The sequence below is a fragment of the Xiphias gladius genome, chromosome 20 (genome assembly GCF_016859285.1).
Source record: "Xiphias gladius isolate SHS-SW01 ecotype Sanya breed wild chromosome 20, ASM1685928v1, whole genome shotgun sequence".
Taxonomy (NCBI): domain Eukaryota; kingdom Metazoa; phylum Chordata; class Actinopteri; order Istiophoriformes; family Xiphiidae; genus Xiphias; species Xiphias gladius.
Window position 1 is genome coordinate 2,171,867 of NC_053419.1, and position 22,901 is coordinate 2,194,767.

Here is a 22,901-nt window from a genome sequence, read left to right on the forward strand (position 1 = left end):
TTAAGGGTCTGCTTAAATACTCAGTGCATACATTCTGTTTGTTGATTGGTCAGAGAAACTGTCGGTCAAACACTTTCAACGAATCGGAGTTTTCAGATTTTACTGTCCCGGTTTTGCGTGTCATTCACTGTTGTTTTCCCGTATGCCTCCGCCCTGCTCGCTTCAAAGGAAGCACGCACCCGAAGATGAACGTGAACTGTCGGCCCTGACTTTACAAGAGCAGCAAAACACATAATGATAAGGTGAAAATGTGACGGTAGTCGCTTTACCTTTACAAATCAGACAGGTTATTCATTGAAAAGAGTTTAATGCTCAAAATTAGATTTTTAACCAAGCAAGCAGGGGATTTTTCGTTCCCAAGCAGAGGGAGAAGAGGCGGGCAGGCATGTCTCTGTTCTGCAATATGAATGGTTAATTTTTTTTTTTTTTTAATTTTTTTTTAATATTAGCTTGAATCTAATTTTAGTGGTAGTTGTATTTTTTGTGAGCTGTCTTAATCTCAGCAGCAAAATCATTTTATTCATTATGTATTTTATTGTTTTGTTACTGCTAAAAAAAAAAACTAAAAAAAAAATTAGAATTGGAAATTGAACCATAAGTATGATTGAAAAAAAAAAAATATATATTTGAAAATTCTAGTCATCATCCATATTGCATTATTTAAAAATGAAACAACACATTTTTCTTATATGATCAGACTGAAAAAGCATTTTATTTCACTTAACTTTTGACTGTTTGAATTGCTGAAAAAGGGAGATTTGAGCTAAAAACTGTTTTGAGATCACATACTAATTAACTGCAACCACAAATGTTAGTTGTATAAAGTAAATCTATTTACTTAACAGTTTTGGAGGTCACACATAAATTGACTGAAATCAGAACTATTACCATGTCAAACCAAAGAACACTTAGGACCATTTTTGGTTGCACTCACTGTGACGAGCTAATGGCTTTGGTAAATGGACTGCACTTATACAGCAGGTTTGTAGTCTTAGTGATCACTCAAAGCACTTTACACTACTGTCACATTCCCCCCTTCACATATTCATACAGCGCTCTTTTTCACACACCAATGATACATCGCGGGCAATTTGGGGTTCAAGGATACTTCGACATGCGGACTGGAGGAACCGGGGATCGAATCACCGACCCTCCTGACCCACAGCTGCCCCTTTGACCTTTCCTGGTGAAATATGAAGACAGAATAGAAGTAATGTTGTATGGTGTGGGGATTTTAATGCACATAACACATTATGGGGTGGTGAGAAACCAGATAATAATAATGGTCAGGTGAAAGAGGATTTGTTGGATAGGAAATGCTAGTGTGCTTAAACAATTTAAGTAAAACAAATATACAGTAGATGTTACTACTGGAACAGAATCTGTGTTTGACTTGACGCTGGTTTCCCATAATATTGCACCAATATTATTTCTTTCTTTCTTCCGAAAGAAAATGAAAGATACCTGAGTCAGAGTGAAGATGATATGGACACAGAAACATCTGATGATCAGATAAGACAAGGTATAATATGAGCTGCATTACACACCAAAAGTAAAGACAAACTAAAGAAGAAGGCATTACCATGGTGGGATGACAGATGTAAAGTAGCAGTGGAAAATAGGAACAAAGCCTTTAAAATAGTGAAGAGAACACATAACTTCCAACATATGATTCAGTATAAACAAGCCATACTGTTAAAGATGAGCATAAGACAGGCAAAAAGGACGTACTAGAGGAAATACTGTGACTAATTTGGGAACAACTGGTTACTCAGGTAGGAGAGGTGTGGGGATGGTTAAAGAGTTGGGTGGGGGGACATGAGAGAATGGAGCTACCCTGTTTTGAATAATGGAAATGAAGCAGCAGTGACCAATAAGGAAAAAGCTTCATTATTAGTAAATACATTTGTTACAGTACAAAGTTACAAAAATTGTCTGAGGAGGGAAGAAGAGGGAGAGAGAAGACTAAATCTAAAAACATGGATAGCACTAAGGATGAATACAAGGTCCCATGGGAGAACTCCTGAATGTGCTGGAACCCACTTGAATTTGATTTTTTTCCCCCTTGATTAACGATTGTTGAATTGGTGAACAAGATTTCATAGAGCAGGTTCTAATGGTTACTGGCTGTATCTATTTCCTCTGGATAGGTCAAAGACATTAGCTTGTCACAATTCATATCTGACTTCCAAAATGTTTGATTGCAAAGTAAATAGTTTTACTTTACTTTAACTAACAATTTTCATCTGAGTATATTAGCATTTTATCTCAAAATATTTTTGCTTGCACTCTTGCAATGAAATATTTGACTGCTGTACTGAAGGTTTATCTGCAGATCAAAGACACAATAATACCCTCATAGTTCTCTTACTGTCTAACCGGCAAAATCCAGAGGAGAGAAGATCTGAGCTGATAAGTGAAGATACAGTCAATCTGAATCGTGTTTTTACCTGTGAGCTCAGATCAAAGATTGTTACAGCATAGTGCAGCCAGAGCTTTGAATTTTTTTGGGGTTTTTTTTTGTCCTGGCTTTCGACTCTTAGGCTATATACAGGCTGTCTATTGATGACGGTACACTACTCAGAAAAAGTGGGCTGAAAAAGGCACTGACAACTCAGTTTTTCTGTAATATTTTTATCTGCGCTTACTAGTCGTCTCTTTGTAATGTAGTTTAGGGTTAGTGCATTAACAGTACAGAGTTTCACACAGCATTTACTTTTTTTAATGTGATGTTATATTACTATTATGGAAAATAATTTCCATCTATAGATACTTCTGAAACCAAACCTTGAATAACCATACCTTTTCCCAGTGAATACTGAAAACTAGTAGAGCGCAGACCTCCGCCAAGGCCAATGTCAAACAACATACACCAGACTTCAGAGAAAAAAATAAAAATTCATAGTAGATGATCCGGATCTGCCCCAAAATTTAATGGGTTTTCCCCTGGCCCATGCCCCATCCTTCAACTCAGTTTGGTGCAAATAGGTTTAGTACTTTCTGCGTAATCCTGCTGACAAACAAACCAACAAACAAACCGATAAAAAGAGGGGTGAAAACATAACCTCCTTGACAGAGGTAAAGAAGTTGTTCCAAATTACAATTTAAAGTTTGTGGGCCTTAGAAACCTAAACTAAACTATCAGCATTTAAAGTATACACTGAAATTGTGACAAGTTGGTCTCTTACTTCAACAAAAGTGAGTCCTGATATCTTTAAATCTGAATGATGATGAGGATTAATGATTCATTAAATATCAAGAAAGTTCTGTTAACTTGTCTTCTTTTGTTGCGGAATTCAGAAAAACCCAGTTTTCACTCCGTGCTTACTTTGTCCCTTGTACAGTAAAATCCAAAAGTTATATTTTGTAGACTCTTCTTTTATTACTAACTTCCCAGCATGCATTGCATTAAGGTTAAAATTCCCCAGAAATCCTTCTTTTTTCTGACATCAAAACAGATAACTGTTGTTTGTCCTTTTATAATTGTATCTCAGACAAGTCAGATGGTCTTCTCTCTGATCAAAAGTAAAACCATGACGAAGACAGGTCTGTACTTCACACACGTCCTGCACCCTTGTTGTGTAACACAGTTGAGTCTTTGGGGTCATCTCGAGGAATGGTATACTTCGGCTTAATGTAATTGTGAGCAGTACAGCATAAACTTTCACGAGGGAAACACAAGCAGTGCTTCTCCTTCATTATCAGCACTATGATTCATTCAGATTTATGTTATTTATCCAAAGAGATTCACTCAAACTATAACAATGAGATCATGTCACTTTCTTTGTTTAATTTAAAGGGCTCATACTGATGATTTTGTGTGGGTGATACATTGGAAGCGATCAATGCAACTACTTTATTTCATGTCAAAGTACAAAAAACAACATTCTAACCCTGAATCAACTGCATTCAGTCAGAAATCACTACTGCAGCAAATTGTTTGTTTGTTGTTGTCAATCATGGTTTGTTAACAGTATTGTATAACCCTATGGCAGAGTGCTTAAAAAAAAAAAAAAAAGGAATGCACATGTATGTATGTTCCAGAGTATGACATAATAAAACAACCACTGTAAAAATTCATATCATCAAAGACATCTTGGAAATAAGATGTTTATTATTTCAGGAATGCACTTTTTTTAAACAATTTATAAAGCTGTCAGTGTTGCAGCTCCCAGCACATCATTCGTTTCATCTTTTAACATGGAAAATCTGTCCCACGCTCATATTCCCACTGGTTTGTTCAACTAGCAATTGAATTCAATTAATATTCTAATGTTGACTTTTTAGTTCAAATACTGAGGTGTCATACTTTTTAACCTAAAAAAATACCCGCTTAAAAAATTACCTCCTAAAAATGCCTTTAAATAATGTAGCCTGTTTAGAAGTGGTTAAATTTACTATAAAATATACAATACAACACACACACTACATGTGGTTTTGAAGGCAATACAACTTGAATGTTGCTGCACAGGGTAAGCAAAGACATTTCAACAAATCCTCCACACAACCCCCCCCCCCCGTGGTTAAAATTTCGATTGGTGTAAGCATAAAAATGACTTGGTAAGAAAAGGGGAACTAACAACTGCCTCCTAAGGATTAATTCACACGGTTCCTATCAGTGACACTTAAACATAGGCCAACAACTAATGCTGTTGTTTTTCTTGAGGGAACAGGAAAAAAACCTGAAAAAAAAAACAAAAGGTTTCTAATGCATGCTAGAAACTATGTTGTGTGAAGGAGACTGGTTTCTTGTGTGCAGTTGCTTATCATTACTCTTAAAATATAACTAGACTTATGCCAGATGCCTCTCTCCCAGCATATTTTTAAAAAATGCAACAGAGGAAGCTGTAGTTATGTAGTGTGTGATCAATGTACAGCCCTTGGAGTATTCGCGGTTTCAAATCCAAGCAGACAGAAACTAGCTAAATTTAAGCAGAACCTCATATGCCGACAAAACGATGTGATTATGCATTTGCAAAAAAACAATTTAGCGTGTAGTTACTCTTAAAAGATTACAATACATAAGTGGGCTCTAATACATTCATGACTGTGTCCAATGAGAAAAGCTTCATTATGTTTGGTCAAACAAGTGAAACTTTCTAGTACAAACAAAGATATTTGTGCACGAGTGACTTTCTAGTGTACACAAGATAGTGTAGTTACATGTGCATGCAAGGAACTTTTTAGTGATGATAAGATAACTTCTGATGAAATATGCAGTGCCTGCAACAGTTCCTAGTGCACACAAAATAGCTTTCAGTTTGCAGTAGAAACTTTCTTGTTCATTTCACTTCAGGGCCTCCACAGTTTTATATCTGAACCAATTCTAACATTTACTTCTATTTTTTGTTTTTAACAACCGTTGATGTTACACTAAGATTCTATCTGTAAGTGTGTATACTGGGAGCTTTGGATTGGAGATTTTTTTTGCCTTGCGCAATCTTTTGGGCCATCCTTCAGGCGGCTCTATAGAGGTCTCTATAGATTGTTGAGCTCCAGAAGGGTTTGGTCCAACACCTGGTGCATGTCCAGGTTCTCTTCTTTGGCTTGGGCCAGTTTCTCTGGAGAAGGAAACAAAGCCACAGGTAAGCTTCTAAATACATTTCCTGTCTGGAACTGATGATACGGAAAATCCGGATACGCTCTAATTCTACACAGTCTTTATGAACAATTGTAAATCAATTAATAATTAAGTTTGTAAAATGTCAGAAAAACAAAGAATCTATCACAAGTCTATCACAAGTCCCCAAGGTTGCTAAATGACTTGTTTTGTCCAACTGACAGTCCAAAATACAAAGACATTCAATTTTAAAGACTGAAAGAACATGCCCTCATCCATAGGTGTGGTGTGGCATGAAATATTTAATTTCAGACACTCAAGTGGTTGGTTAAAAATAAAAAGCCTTTTAATAAATATGAGCTAATACAACAAAAAATACATTAACGCATATCAGCAATATTTGCATGCCTTATGGTATTTTGACACACAATGAAGCACAAAACAGTTTAACCACTAGGGATACAGGATTAGTTTATGCAGAATTTAGCTATTCAGCTTGGAAACACAGGACAAACCTCACTTAAAATGTGCGTGTTTCAAAGTTAAAGAAATTCATTCAAACTACCACAATGAAATCAACCTTTGTCATTGATTGAATCAGGGCAGTCAAGTCTAAGGAAATGTGTCAGACAATGTATCCATGTAGTTCATTTTTCACTGAGATGTAAAAACATAATAGTAAATCCAGCTGATTATGATACATCAAACTCACGTCACACAAACTAGAGCCAGACCAATACTGGTGATATTAGGGAGTAAAAAATTTCCGATATCAATATATTGGCCGAAATCCTTTATATTCTATATATATAGTTGTTGGTCCATTTGAGGTGGAGATGATAGGTTTTGCTCTGTGATTTATTGTTTTGATGGGCATCTTTTGTCTTTTTTTGAGATGAATCTATTTATGTATTTTCACCATTTCTAAATTACCCAAAGTATCTTTTTCTACATTATGTTCTGTAAAACAAAGTTTTCATATCGGCGCATATTGGACAACATACAGTATACGCCAATACAGATATATCTGTGATAGTCCATTATTGGCTGATAAAATTGACCGACCGATATATTGGTCGGACTCTAATACAAACATACACTTGACTAACAAATATTTATTCAAAGGTTTCTCTGTACGTGTCTTATACACAGAATTCACCTTAAACTACAAATATAGTGATGCATGGATCAAAATTTGACATGTATTCACTGAACTTTCAATGACTTTTGGTTCTCTTCACATAGTTCTTACACAACTATCACTTAAAATACATGGTTAGCAGATGATTTAACACAAATCAAGCCCTGAGTGCAGACCTGTGAGTCTTCTTCTCACTACAAAATTTTAGACTCTACAATCAGCAAAGACAGTAGGAGAAGCAGCTGTACTGCAGGTGTGTATGAACTACACTTTTCTAGTATTATCGACCACTCAAAGCGCTTTACACTACATGCCACATTCACCCACTCACACACATACAGCTTCATAGATACACACACAGATGATACAGTGTCACTATCTTGCCCGAGGACACTTTGATATGCGGACTGGAGCCGGAGACCACCCACCAACCTTCTGGTTAGTGGACCATCCGCTCTACCTCCTCAGCCACATCCACCCACATATCACAGATCTTTGAAGGGACAACAACTAACAGCTGTCAAACTTCCTTACAGTGTCATATTGGACAACGTGAGGTTCCATTAAACTGCAGAGCAGTGTTTCAGGTTCCAATCCAATCCAACATCAGTTCCCTCACAGAAAGTGGGTTTTTTTTTTCAGCATGGCGTTGGAAAATTTAAATAATTCAAATGTTCATATTCATAGAGGTCATGAAATCACCTGAAAATCACCTGAAATTTCCCCTGAAATCACTGTAGTCAATGTAGTTATGCTAAGTTTGGATTTGTCACACACACACTATTTTATGCAAGGTGTCTGAGCAGGGAGAATATGACAGCAGCAGTGATGTGGCCTGATGGAAATGATAAGACAGATATGAAGTAGTCCAAACCAGTTCCTGTGCTTGTGCAATTTTGAAATACTTATAATGGTCATGTCTACAGAACAGTTTTTCCATTGGTTTGATGCAGTGTTAGAAATAAAAGGCCAGTTTAAGTTTTGAGAATAGTTACCCAAACAACAAAGCACTATTTCAATCTATAAAACAGATGCAAATGTTCCAAATTGAGTTGTGTTATCAAAACTCTTCATAAATTCTGCAAAATCATATATGGTATCTAGATAGAAAATACCAAAAACACCAACTAGAACAGCCATCTTTTCTTCTTTGTCAGTTAGTGCTGACAAACAAAACTAGTACTAATGCTAAGCCATAAACCAAAGTACCGGACAAATAGAAAATGTGACCTGATGACAAAGTTATTACAATTCATCCTGTAAACCAAATTTCATCACAATCCACCCAGTAGCTGTTGAACTTGTCCATTTGGACCAAAGTGGTTAACCAACCAACAGACAGACTGCTATTCCTGAAACCATGTCGCTACCACAGTCTGTTTACTACTACATACTGTATCTGTCCTGTCATTTCCATCAGGCCACAACACAGCTGCTGCCATATTCTCTGTGTACAGACGCATGGATAAAATAGTGTGTGTGACAAATCCCAACTGTAGCAGGACTACAGTGGTGTCTGAGTGTGACATTTTAAAGAGATTTGTGTGACTCTCACTTGAGAAACTGATGTTGTTGAATTGGTTTGAAGCCTTAGACACTTCACTGCAGTTTAATGGTATGTCAGATTCTCCACTATGACACTGTACAACTTTTGTCCCTCTGTAGATTTCCCCACCTTTCAGTCACACACTTTTTCATCACAGCTGCTTCCATTTTTCTTTTTTCTTTTTTTTTTTAACAAACAGCAGTTGACCAACCTGGTGTGTCCTTAACATGCATCATACTAATTATACAGTCCAAAGTTCTGTATCTCTACATCATTTTCCAACGATGAATAAGCCAACATAACAGAAACTGATTCTGTTCATCAGGGGCAAGATTGAGAATATTGTGAGCAGAAGCGTCTCAGAAGGTGAAATCTGCACTCAGTATCTGCACTTGTGTTAAATGTTCTGCAAACACTGCTTTCTATACGGTGCAAAAAGTAAAGAGAGATGTGTGCAAAAAAAACAGAAATCATTAAAAGTTAAATGAATATGTTTGACGTTTTGATGACTACATCACAGCATTTGCTCAGTTGGCAGAAATGCAGCAAATCAGTGGAGAAAACTGTAACACAGGCTACAATGACTAGTCAGTGATAATGGCCTCCTGTAAGAACATCTTCATATTCTTCTCTTAAACCTCTCTGACTTTTTTCTGTGAGCTTTTATGTACGAGTCCTCCAAGACAGATTCAGCAAACTCTCTTAAATGAACAAACTAGTTATAAATCTCTTGTTTTCAGCCTCATGAATGTCACCTGTTCATTAGTAGCTGATCCATTATTAAATCTATGCTCCTAAAATTGCTCTGTTTGTGGGCAGGTTTCATTCACAAAAATGTTGCCAAAGAGTAAAAAGACGATTTTCACACTGCAGAGCTTCAAGTCCCACAGCCAGAAATCAGCAGACTAAAAGAAAAGACGCACCAGTGTCAGTGGTGGTTTTAGATGAAGAAATACTACAATAATATGAATAATACAGTGGTGAATGACATGTCATCAGAACAGCACTGTACTCTGACAGTCACAGACATAAAGAGGGAATGGTTTGGACTAAATTAAGTTAGGATCTAAAAACATCTCTCTAAAGCAAAGCGGGCCATGGCTAATATGAGAGGCGGCCATGTGACTGTCATGGAGGTATTTTAGATGAGGGAATACTAAAGCCTACAGTAGGTGAAGTTACAATGTCAGGATCAACAGAGGATGATCCTGGAATTAATTTTGCAATAAGTTTGTTTTGTTTTAGTTCTATATTTAATTTAGTTAATTCATCATGTTTAAACTCTAAATTCAGTCAGATTAAGACTTTATGATTTGATAGAATGTGTTTCTTCCCCTGTGAAGAAAGTCAGACTATCTGAACATGACTCGTCTGGACCAATCATGAATTTGTTTGTATCTCAGAAAAAATTCTACATACGAGAAAACTGGTGATGTTACAAATTCTCTTAAATCACTCAAACTCCCCACTTAAGAACAAATCTCTTCGTACAAGTGGTCACCCAAATTCCCTAACTAAGGAATTAAAAAGACTAACCCCTTTACATTCAGTTTCGCAGCCTGTTCCAGCTTTTCATTAAACTTATATAATGTATACACTGAGGTGCACTGGTTACACTAAGGGGAATATTCAAACCCAACACATTCCCTCAAATTCTAAATATATTGAACACCATTTTATACACATTTTCTCAAACTTCATCCTGACAGATGCAATAGGAAATCTGAGTTAATTTCCCATGCACATAGCTGTGTGAATAGCACCTCAATACACAATTAGATGTGAAGTTTGAAATTTGCATTACTAACAGTCGAACTACTTAGAAAGTTTATAAAGCTTTAGATGGGAAGGCAAAAAAAGGTGAACTGAAATATATCCCTATGTGTGACTGTAATTATATAACAAAGTTTTAGTTAAGTTTTTATTTTTATTTCTGTGTCATGTCAAACACGTGGCTCATCCCCGCTATTTTCTGGTAATACATTTACAAAAAAAAAAGTTACAAAATTGTATATACTTCCATATTTTTTCAAATAACATACATTTATGTAGAATAGAAAGATTCTCTGAACAAATAAATGTTGAGTTTTTCATTATTAAAAAATGCCTGAACATACCCGGAGTTGTACATTTTTGTCACATTTTTTTCCCCCAAATAAAGATCTTTCTTGTCAGCGGCTTTCTTCCATATTGAGAAACAGATTCATAACTGAGCTGCACATATCTTCCAGCAAGCCTCACATAGTTCCCATCTCATGTCATCCACTATTGGTGCATATTAGTGCACACCCAGAACATATCTTATGCACTGATTCACTCACAGAGATAGCTCTGATTTTACCCCAGCAGTAGAATCAAGCACAGGACACACATAGGCTTGAAAAAGTTTAAGTATGTTTGAAAACTAAAATCCTTCAGGTTTTTACTTTTACTAAAACTTGGCTAGACCAAGATAACAGTTCAGCTGCTCTTATTGAGTCGATCCCTCCCAACCTCAGTTTTATGAGTGAAACTAGAGTGCATAACAAAGGAGGTGGCATTGCCATTTTGTTTAATGATTTTTTAATGATAATGAACCTTTTTGATGGCTTTGCTGTGTCTAATCTGTATTGACTTTGACTGTGTAGTTATTGTTGGTGATTTTAACATCCATGTTATAAACCCCCCAAAAAACAGGGGCAATAAAGAACTCTGGTTTGTTCTTGATGACTATGGACTGACTCAGCATGTGACGGAGCCCACACACAACAAAAGGCCACACTGGACTTAATCATCTCAAAGGGGCTGAAAATTTCTAAGGTTGAGGTGACTGATGTAGCTCTCTCTGGTCATTCCTGTGTGTCCTGTGCACACAAATATTCAAAAGGGATAATCCCAAAATGATACATCACTGAAAACACCAGTGAAATATTTATTCAGGCTTTCTCTCCCACACCCACCCTCTCTTGTTTCTCAGTCAATGAGTTTGTAGAGCATTTAAATTCTAAAATTACAAATGTTATTGAAGTCATTGCGCCCACAAGGGTGAAGGTGTTCTCTGGTAAGAAAGGATCTCCTTGGATAAATGCCACGCTGGTCAGAATAGAAAAAAGAGAGTGTTGAAAAGCCGAATGCAGGCAGCGAAAAACAAATCTCCAGATTCAGTATGAACTCTATAAAACGAGACTTTGCAATTCTAATTTGGAACTGAGAAATGCAATGCGGGCCTCTTCTCTGATATCAGCGCCACAGACAATAGTAATGCATGTGCCTTGTTTGCTACTTTCGACAGAAAAATGACATAATCATATCGCCAGAGGACTATAATCCCGTACAAACTCTGATTTACCACAGTGAACAACAACGATTGGATTTGCCAGAATAATCTTCAGTTAAACAAAGACAAAAACTGAAGTAATTGTTTTTGGAGACAAGCTGGAACGATTAGCACAAACCAAGCCAGAAATCTTGGTGTAGTCATGGACTCAGACCTTTAACAGTCACATAAAGACAATTACAAGTCAGCCCCCTATCACCTTAAGAACATCTTGAGGATTAAAGGATTTATGTCTCAGTAGGACTTGTAAAAACTCATTCATCTTCATATTCATCTTCAGTCAATTTGACAACTATAATAGTGAGTTTACAAATCTCTCTAAAAAAAAAAAAATCAATCAGACAGCTGCACCTGATTCAGAACGCTGCTGTTGGAGTCCTCACTGTCTGTCAAATAATTGATTTCAAAATACTGCTGTTAGTTTATAAGGCAATGAATGGTTTTGGGCCACAACACATTTTTGATCTGCTGCTATGTTATGAACCATCCAGACCCCTTAGTACTTCCGGGATAAGTCTGCTTTCTGTCCCCAGAGTCAAAACTAAACACAGAAGCAGCGTTCAGTTTTTATGCTACACATATCTGGAACAAACTCCCAGAGAACTTTAGGTCTGCAACTCTCAGTTCTTTTAAATCAAGGCTGAAGACTTTTCTGTTTGCCACTGCCTTTTATTCAATCAAATAATGATTAATTTCTCACACTGCACTGTAACTTTTACTCGTGTATTTCTTATTTTTTATTTAATCTCTATCTCAATGCTTCTTTGTATTGTCTTATGTTGCTTTTACATTTTGTCTTGATGTCTTTGTTTTATGTAAAACAGAATTGCCTTGTTGCTAAAATGTGCTATACAAATAAACTGGCCGTGGCTTGACTTGTCTTTAATCAGCGACTCCTCCCAAAGCTCCACCTGCTGATTCAGCAAGAACTTTATCACCTTTTATGAAATTATTTCTTTATCAGTATGGAAACCTAGATATTTAAATAAACCCCTATATTTTGCTATCTATGTTATTGACCATTCACAAAGTGTTTATACACCAGTTAGCGATGCTTCAGAAGAGGGGTTATATATATTACAAATGCATCCTTATTTGTAATTAAGACTAATTAAAACAAACCAGGTGTTTATTATTTATACACTGATTATAAAGTTTAAAAAGAGGAAGTAAACAGAAGAGAAAAAAGAAAAGACTGAAAGGAGACAGAAAAGTCAAGAGAGCTTTAATCCATTTATTACAGATGGGAAGGGGAAAGATGTTCACATGAATATTTCAATAACGAGAGGACATCAACTCAGTGAACCGACAGACACACAGCAGTGACTGGATGGGCAGTGACTTAACCTTCTGTAAAAAGAGCAGTGCCGTGTAACACAGATACAGCTTAGCGAAGGGTGGGTGGATTCAGATATTACATTTCTAGAATCTTCTAGCCCAGAATACCACTGTGGAATGGAACAAAACAATAGCAAGCAGGCAAATAAGAGTTCAGACAGGAAGAAAGAGGAGACAGGAAGTGAGAAAGCATCTACAGTGTAGTCATGTCATTGAGGGCCAGGTCCAGCTCCTCACTGAGGGCCTTGCCCTTAAGCTTCTGAGCATATACTTCATCTGGAGGGGGACACACACACACACACACACACACACACACACACACACACACACACACACACACACACACACACACACACACAAAATCAAGGGACCAAGCAGACAGATACACAGAACAGAAAAAGAATGAGTCGAAGGGACAGAAATAGGAAAAACAAAAAGAAAATTTAACAGCATTTAAACTGGTAAACTTCAAACTGAATGAGCCAGTTTCACTGGTGTTACTGCCATCAGTTGGTTACTCCAGCTCACCAAGCAAAAGTAACAACTCAAGCAAACAAGTTTCAACTTTAAGCTTAGTCAGCCAAAAGATGCAATCCCTGATCTCTACAGACTGGGTTCAAATACACAAAAACTGAACAAAGCATGCAGTGTTATCAATGACAGCTCCACTCAACACCTCCACATGCAACACATGTCAGAGACAACAGGATCAGTATCAGGCCAAGCCTAACAAACACTTCCTTGATCAAACAGGCTTTTCCTGGTTTAATTGTTAATGAAATCATTAGTTCATTAATGTAACCAGAAATACACCCTCTTGAAGCCATGTTGGAACACTACACTTCCTGTGAGTAGCTTAAGCTTTTCCAAGGCTCCAACTTGGATATTTCAGAAAATCAGATCATTTCACCACTAACAAAATCTTACTGTTATCTGATTTCAAACCTGCAAACATATGCGGAATAAAAAACCCGTACTAGTTACCAGTGTTGGAACAAGTATTCAGATTCTATACTTACTATAGGTAAATGTAGCAATAACACAAAGGCATGCATGCTAGGTTAACTGGCAACTGTAAATTTCCAGTAGGTGTGAATGTGAGCCTGAATGGTTGTTTGTCTCTGTGACAGCCCTGGGATAGACTGGCGACCCGTCCAGGCCGTACCCCACCTCTTGCCCAATATCAGCTGGGTTGGGCTCCAGCCCCCCCGTGACCCTTAAAGGATAAGCGGTAAGCTAATGGATGGATGGACTGAAATGCTCATTTTGCTGAGTAACTTAGTGTCTAGTCTGGTAGCGTATGGTAAAGTGAACTGAGCTGACACCCAGTGGTGGGAGAACTATTCAGATCTTCTACTTAAGTTAAAGTACCAATACCATAGTGATAAAATACTCCATTACAAGTAAAAGTCTTGCATTCATAATTTTGCTCAAGTAAAAGTATGTAAGTAGTACCATCATAATGTAAATAAAGTATCCAAACTGCCAATTATGCAGACGTTTCATGGTAGTATAATGTTATATATTATAGAATTATAGAATCCTTAAGGCTCCTTTGTGCAAACTTTCACTCTGCCTGGCCATTCTGCCATAAAGCCCAGATTGACTGCAGTTCTGCAGTGATGTTTGTCCTTCTGGAAGTTTCTCCCATTTCCAGCCAGAGTGATGGGTTCTTGGTCACCTCTAAATTTTTTACTTTTTAATAAATTTGCAAAAATTTCTAAAAGTTTTGTTTTTTTGCTTTGTCATTATGAGGTATTGAGTGTAGATTGAGGGGAAAAAATGAATTGAAATGATTTTAGCATAAAGCTGCAAAATAACAAAATATGAATAAAAATTTCAGCATCCAAATACTTTTTAAATGCAGTGTATGTGTTGATGGCATGTGCAGTCTGTACATACAATTTATGTGATGTTGGCCCGGTGCTGTGCAGACTCAGACAGTATAATCTGAACATTATACGCTGCTGTGAATTCCATATAGATTTGGGGTCCAGCTAGGTCAGAACAAAAGCTCAGTGTGGAACTTGAGAGCACCTGGGCACAGTTTTACTGACCAGCCATAAGGGGGCAGTACACTCCGTCAGAACTGCTTTGAGATGGTCAGACAGCTTCGGACCCCCCCTCCCCTGACACCTTTCGGGGATCAATTTGGATGGTCAGTGCCTGACCATTTCTCTGACTTTATGAAACTTACGATCCGACATTACCAACCACTTTATGCCATGAGGTGAGAAGGTACACTGGGTTTGAACTTCTTTCTCGGCTCTCCTTTTTCATTTTTGGCACTTTTCATGTGAATTATTAAACTCTACCAAGAAAGGGTGTCTGAAAATGTACACCTTTATCCCCATTTTTAAACATTATTGGGCCCCCAACACTCTGTATGGCGGCCACTTTTTCACTCCTCCTTCGAGTGTGGCGAATCGGATCGGGTTTAACACTCTTGATTTTCGATGTGGTTGGACAGCACATTGTGTGGACTGCTTTTTTCTTACAATAACGTGGACCATAGCCTTTACAGATCCTCTCATAACTGTGCTGTCCAGCCAGTCATCATTGCAGTTCTAACAGTAGAACTGGGATTAGTGAAGCTATTTGTTATTTTAACATTATTCACTGCAAGACGGTGAGCAGATATGTTACTGCTGTCAGGAGAAGTGCTAGCAGAGGCAATAGGTGAGTGTTGACATACCTTCCAGATCATCAATGGTCTTCTCCAGTTTGGCCACAGATCTCTCTGCAAACTCTGCACGGGTCTCAGCCTGGAACACAAACCACAGCACAGCAACGTGTGTCAATACACAGTCGGACATGTATCAACATTGTCTCTCTGTTCATTTAGTTAATATGGAGAAGTAAGCATCAGAAATAGTAACACCATAACTTTAACTTCATTGTGCCCCCCCCATCCCACCTCTGAAAACCAAACCTATGCCCTTGAAAAAATCTCACCTCTTTCAGTTTGTCAGTAAGAACTTTAATTTCTTCTTCATATTTGTCCTCCTTTTGTGAGTACTGAAATCAAAACATAAAAGGTATCAACAAAGCGCAATTAAAAAACATTTACAACTACAGTATTAACGGCTAAAAGGAGACAGATTTCATAAATGGATGGCAAATACAATTCTTTGCTGTAGTACTTTGGGAGAATATTTGAATCTTTGTTAACCTAAGTGGCTTTGAAACACAAAATTCAACAGTAAAAAATTAAGACAGCTGGAGGTCATTTGAACCTTGTCATTATGTTACCATGTAAACCACAGGTGTTGCCCCTCATCTACTATATGTACTTCACGTCAAAAAGCATATTTTTTTTCTAAAATATAAGTCCAGTAATCAAAAATAAAAAGACCCAGAAGGTTGTTTGACAACACTTACTGCAGTTTTCAAGGTATTTCCAGGATCCTGAAAAACTCCTATGTCTAAATTCTAACCTTGGGTATAAAAATTATTCTGTCCACTGCATGATTAAAAAGATATTTAACCGATTCCCCTATTTTCAATTTTATGTCTTAATCCACACAAAGATGGTATCTGGAAATTATATTTTGGTCAGTAAAACCTTTCAGTTTTTTTTTTTCAAATCAACACGAGCCAAAACTGAAAAGTTTAACTATCAGGAATTTATCAGAAAAACTGGTGCTTAGCTCTGTGATCTTGAATTTAATGATAATATATGACAGACACAAGTGGTCTACTTGTTAGCCTAATTATCAGCATGGTGTAAGACCATTTAAAGCAACTTTGTCTTGTTGAAGGAAGAAGAACTTGAAAGAAAGCTTAGTTTGATCAAGGACTTTCCTCTGTACTCTTAGTTCATTTGCAGTTTTTGTCTCTATGTCTCTATAGTAGGTTAATGAGGACTGTATGTACTGTATGTTGTTGAATGGACATGAGTTCCTATCACGGTGTGTCTTTGAGTTTGTTTAATGACTTTAGTTTGTCAAGTATTCTTTTTCCACTGCATTTGATACATCAGTATGGATAGCATATATACAGTCTGACTGGCCAGTCCTGAGGCTGAATGCCCCTCAGCTCCTACTGTACCTTCTCAGCCTGGGCTTCCAGTGACTTCAAGTTGTTGGTGACATTTTTCAACTCTTCCTCAAGGTCACCTGATTTACTGAGCAGCGTAAGAAAGAGGAAAAGCAAGAGAAGAATAAGCAGTGATTTGAAAGGTAGAACAGCAGAAGAGATCAAACCCCGACACTTTCTGTAGGACCACTCCAACAGTTTTATTAACATTTCTCTGTCTGTCTTACTCAGAGACAGAAAATGGATATCTTTTACATAGGAATCTGAGTAAGACAGTGAGCAAGAGTTTAAGCAAAATGCCAGGGTGTTTTTAAAGGGAAAAGGTTGGTAGGGGGGGATGTAGTCATGAAACTAACCTGGATGTATGGCTGATTACAGCCAAGATTAAGATATAGATAAATCACAAATTAAAGTGTAAGTCTAATGTTATTCGATATTTTTCTTATTGTCAACGAATCCCACGAAAAGAGTCAATCCAGCAATGTGTTAGTCTGTCTCTCAGCACTTCCTGACCTCCCTACTCTGTCTGTGGCACTCAGCTCCAAGCCTTTTGGCTCCTACTGAAATCATAACTATTTAAAAAACAGCTCATTTTAACTCCTGTATTTTAACTGAGTTTCATTTTAAGGAAGGCTCAGTAATTCCCTAAGACAGCTGGACAATGTACTTTTTAACAAATGTTACTCAAACAGAAGGAAATAGTGCATATGTTGGGGATTATTTTCAGCAGCGGATTATTTGACATAATTATTATCTACCAATGAAACTGAAAGTTATTTTAAGAAGGGATAGTGCATTAATGAAACATTATTAAAAGCATGATAACGTATTTCATCATAATCATCTTTGTCCGCTAGATTTATATAAATGAATGAAATTGCAGTTTTGTTTTTGTTTGCTTTTTAACTTTAACTTCATGGCCCCCCTGCCCCCTCTGAAAACCAAACCTATGCCCCTGAATCAATTCATCGGATTAGTTGACAAGAAAAACAACATAGAGTATCAACTGACTTATCCTTTAGGTAATGCTTGCAGGACATTCTTTAGGTCACAAAGGGTAAGTGAAGGTTAGACAGAAAACAGAGAGAGGGGTTGAGAGGCTGCAGGTCAGAGGAGCAGAAGGCAGCAGGTCACATATTAGACCGTAGTTGAGTTCTTTACAGTAAGTACCTCTTCCTCTCCGCACATCATGGACTTCAAATTCTGGTCCATTAGTCTGAGCTCTTCCTCCAGCTCCCTCACTCGCCTGCAGGGTTAGTCCAGGAGGTCGGGAGTGAGGGGGGACAGTGGGCAGGGCAGCCAAAAAACAATACAAGTCCCATACAGGCGGTGGTGGTGTAGTCAGGCATGCATTACATGAAAACATACAGGAAGAGAAAACAAAACACACATCCAGGTCTTTATGTGATTAGTGCATTCGTTATGTCCTGCAGCTTGTGATACACACATGGCTACATGATGGTAGAGAGTACAAGAATACTTTGCACTGGTACTGAAATGATTAGGTGACTAATATATTAGTCATTCAAAAGAAAATTCATTGACAAAAATGTTAATCAGTTATTAATAATTTCAGTTATAAAGCAAAAATGGCAAACTAAGGTTCCAGCATCTCAAATGTGAGGATTTACTGGTTTTCTCCATTTTACAACATTGTGAACTGAATCTCTTTGGGTTCTGGACTGTTTGTCGGATAAAATAAGCTATCTGACTCTGGAAACTTGTGAATTTTTGACAAATTTCCAACATTTTATAGCACAAGCAATTTATCAGTTTATTGAAAAAAGAATCAGCAGATTAACCGACACTGATCATTAGTTGCAGTTGTTAAGAGAATCTTTATGACTTATGAGTCTATGCAACACTTACAAACCCCAGTACTATCAATATAAACACTTAGGGGATTAATTATATGATTGTAAAGGGATAAATTCATCAACGACCAGTGAATGTGTAAGATCACATGTTGCCATAATAGTGATCATATGATCTCTACTATGACAACATGAATAATGTACAGTCGGTGTTAGTTTCCATGGTGCAGGTGTTGACTTACGCTTCGGCCACCTCAGCGCGTTCCTCCGAGCGCTCCAGATCACCCTCCAGGATCACCAGTTTACGTGCAACCTGCAGACATTCAGCACACACTCAGCTGACTCCTCCGAACTAAAAGAACCTGTCTCTTTTCTTACTCTGTAAGGAAACAGGATCTGTCATTGACTTAACTATTAGCATTTATCCTCACAGACACTATTAATGTGTTCCAATTCTATACTACATACTGTACTAAGTCTCAAATTTTTTAACAGAGCAACAGTTAGGATAGTAAATTTACAGAAATATTGAATGGTCTTTTAAAATTTGTTTTTATTACATTCAAATAAACTTTATAATTTTTATAAATTTTAATTTTTTTGACATCTGTTTTTTTTTTCAGAGTCTTACGTGTGAATGTGAAAATCTGACATATCATCTGATGTCTGTCTGCAGGTCTGCAATGATAAACACACCTTTACCTCTGATTTTTCTTTTTAGTTTTCTTAGTATCGCTGCTTTTCTTGATTTACCTCAGTTTTCCAGTGTCAAACTACATGCTCAAAATGTGTTTGGTCTTTAGTATTAGTTTGTGGTGTCAAAGGGATGTCAAAGACCATGAAAAAGCAGTTCTTCCCCCACCTCTTCATATTTGCGGTCGGCTTCCTCAGCGATGTGTTTGGCCTCCTTCAGCTGCATCTCCTGGATCTCCATTTTCTCCTCATCTTTCGTTGCTCTGTTCTCGATAACCTTCATTCCTCTGAATGACCAGAGGAACAGACAGCAATAAGCAGTCAGTCACAAACTACTGTAAGTGTGTGATTATATTCAGTGTGCTCACTCTGGGGCTAACTGTAACATCTAAGTGCTAGATGGGTTTTTGGAGGTTGACCTATACCAGAGACTAAAAGTCAGGATATCACAGCATCTGCTGCTTCAATTCTGACCATTCCTTTTTAAATCGGCCATCTAACATAACTAAATCGCCAGATTTACTTCCTTACTAACGCTGACTAAGGTGGGAATTTGCTCACTGACATTTGTTGCCTCGTTAGTAGCAGGGGCCTGTGGAGACCATCATGGTACCCCGGTTAAATAAAGGTCAAAGCGAAAAAAACTGCACAGTAAGCTGGTCCAACACTGAGCTTTTTAAAAATGCAAACAACCAGTGCCCGACTAACCTGCAAGGGACCCTGGGGGCAAAAATGAGCTATGGGACCCCTATTGAAACCACCATACCTAAATCAGTATCCAGTTTCCTCTCAGTACCCAGTGCAGGAAGAAGACTACTTGGCAAATTAGCTGTATTTTACCTAAAGACCTTGGAACAAACCAGTACTCCTATTCTGAAGTTGGTTAGTTTTTGGTAATTTGACTAAACACAAATGCATCATCTGTTTGATATAATAAAGGCATTGAAACCAGATTTTGATACAGGGCCCCTCCATCAGATGGACTCAAGATTACTATTAATAAAAATGCAAGAGCCCCTCTCATTTCAGTTTATATTGTGCTTAAGATATTATCAAACAAATCTGCAATTTTTCAATTCACCTACTGATGATTAATATATAAATCGGTGTGGTAATTTGATTAATTGCAGTTTTTTTGTAATATTCACCACTGGAGCACAATAAACCTGAAAAGGGAACAACCCTAATGTAACTCCTGCATTTTAACTGATTTTGAGTTCTTGTCTTGTAGAGGGACCTGGTGTCAAAATCGTTTTAATTCTCTAATATTTCAGTTGAAATTAATCTTACGCTGTGCATATTCTTTAACAGCTTTGCCTTGAATCAAATGATCACAAACTGACTGCCATGCAGTAAACCAGTGGGCAGTATTTCACCATAGTATGATTAGTTGCTTTATAGGACTCTAGAGGCGGTAATGAATAGACAGGACTTACTAGAATAGTTTTAGTAACTCTAGGACAGTGAGTATTAAGATTTTAGGTGGATGGACAAAGCTCTTCACCTCTCACTCTCATCTGCAGCTTTCTCAGCCTCCTCCAGCTTCTGCAGAGCGGTAGCCAGTCTCTCCTGAGCTCGGTCCAACTCCTCCTCCACCAGCTGGATACGCCTGTTTAGAGATGCCACTTCTGCCTCAGCCTGTAGGGAGACACATGAGACACACACACACACACACACACACACACACACACACACACACACACACACACACACACACACACACACACACAGACACGCACACACATTATCAATACAACAATTTCAGTTTCATTTGATCTTTACTTAACTCTTCAAGCATCCAAATGATAAATATTGCTATAATCATAGTGAAAGCCTTTATGATCAATTCAGATTTTGTTCTCCAACTGTTTTGCATTATGTGTTTCAATGTGACTAATATTTGACACCAGTCCAGGTCATCCTTCTGTACACATGAAATCAGTGATTTAATACCTGGGACAATCAGATATACTTGTTCCAAAGAAACTGAGTCCATGCTGACAGTGACTTATGGGTAGTTTATTTTGTAAAGTAATGGTTTAGCTCATTGCAAAATGTAAGAAAAAGTAGGAGAAAGAAAGAAAAAAGAAAGAACGAAAGAATTAAAGAAAAGAAATACCAGTAAAAACAACAGACAACCTGCTTTAGGGCCTAGTTCCTTAAGCAAGAAAGATAAAGGAACAATACACCAAAAAAACTGAAGAGTCAGTCCAGAAGCACAAGAGATGTCATGATGATGTCGTAGTGGCAGAAAAACAATGTAACATGTCGCTGCACTGCAAGAGCAAGCGCATGTAGCCTATAGTGCCCATAAGATGGCAAAACCCGTGTAAAATGGAGATTTGCAATTTTTCTCAAGGGCAAATATATCTGATTAAAGGAGCAGAATCACACCTAACACCTGGAAAAATAAAAAAAATGTACACCTCCTAAATCCTTGCAGTCTAGAGATTATTTGGGTTTGTTCAGTTTTGTGTCCGTGGTGTTCCTACTTGACACAGTGTTAAAACAAAAGACTGAGGAAACCTGAAGAAAAACACTGACGATTTTAAACCATTAAGGTAAAACATCGATAAAGTTTCTTAAACTAGAATTAAACTTGGATACACAGTAGCATTTATAATCCAATTCACTGTCATGTTATCACACCAAAATGTACCTTTTCAAAGATGTTAGCTATGTTTTGCCAGCTCAGTGGTTGGCCGCTGAGATCTTGTCTGGATCGTGGACTGTACATTGAAGCCTGGTTGTACAATACTGAAATATATTTGACATCTTTCCAGTAACATATTTGTCAGTTTATATTTGGTAGTTGTGGTAAAGGTGTAGTATTACTGCCACTTCCGGTTAAACTTGATAGGGTGACATTTACCTCCACTGTTTAATTTCTACTAGAGTGTTACTCTATTTCTTTTAGCGCTGTTTTTCCATGTAATAACGCTACTTGGCTATTTCTCATATTTCAAAGTTTCTTGACGGTCCTTCACGAATTGCTGCAGTTTCCGGTCTGTCAGTCTTCAGGCAGTATCTGAGTGTTTTACCCTCTCTCTGGCCTGCTTCTCCATGTCCGCCTCCCCCAGCAGCAGCCCGGCTCGGTCCTCCGCCTCGTACGCCGCTTGCTGCAGTGTCTGGATCTTCCTTCTCACCGCGTCGATGGTGGTAAAAGCCGCCATGCTCTCAAGACTCCGCTCAGCTTTCTCCCAGGTGCGACGGTGTTGCCGTGGCAACGGTTTCAGAGCTCCGAATCAACGCATGATTCTTCCGGTTAAAATTTCAAAATAAAGCGATTAGCGATACGCCTCTTCTTCTCAAAAGACACGGAACGGACCCCGTACCATCCCCTTCAAAAGCAGCAGCAGAGGACAACAGTGTTCTGTTACTAACACAAATATTAATATTAATATTAATATGCACCAAATATTAATCGACAGTACCTACTAATATACAACACCCTG

General features: G+C 37.7%; 1 protein-coding gene across 2 annotated transcripts in view; it reads right to left on the bottom strand.

Annotated features, from left to right (window-relative positions):
• Positions 1 to 4,094: 4,094 nt before the first annotated feature.
• Positions 4,095 to 22,901, bottom strand: part of tpm2 (tropomyosin 2 (beta)) — a 28,381-nt gene continuing 9,574 nt past the window's right edge. The window contains exons 3-9 of one of the 2 annotated variants that reach the window (XM_040156975.1): positions 20,951 to 21,084; positions 19,616 to 19,733; positions 18,996 to 19,066; positions 16,952 to 17,027; positions 15,857 to 15,919; positions 15,597 to 15,666; positions 4,095 to 5,561 (exon numbers count right to left, since the gene is read on the bottom strand). In XM_040156975.1, coding sequence (XP_040012909.1) covers positions 5,479 to 5,561; positions 15,597 to 15,666; positions 15,857 to 15,919; positions 16,952 to 17,027; positions 18,996 to 19,066; positions 19,616 to 19,733; positions 20,951 to 21,084 — 615 coding nt within the window. In that variant the 3' untranslated portion in view covers positions 4,095 to 5,478. Of the gene's footprint in view, positions 5,562 to 15,596; positions 15,667 to 15,856; positions 15,920 to 16,951; positions 17,028 to 18,109; positions 18,186 to 18,995; positions 19,067 to 19,615; positions 19,734 to 20,950; positions 21,085 to 22,901 lie in introns of both variants that reach the window. The other variant, XM_040156976.1, reaches the window with a different exon arrangement.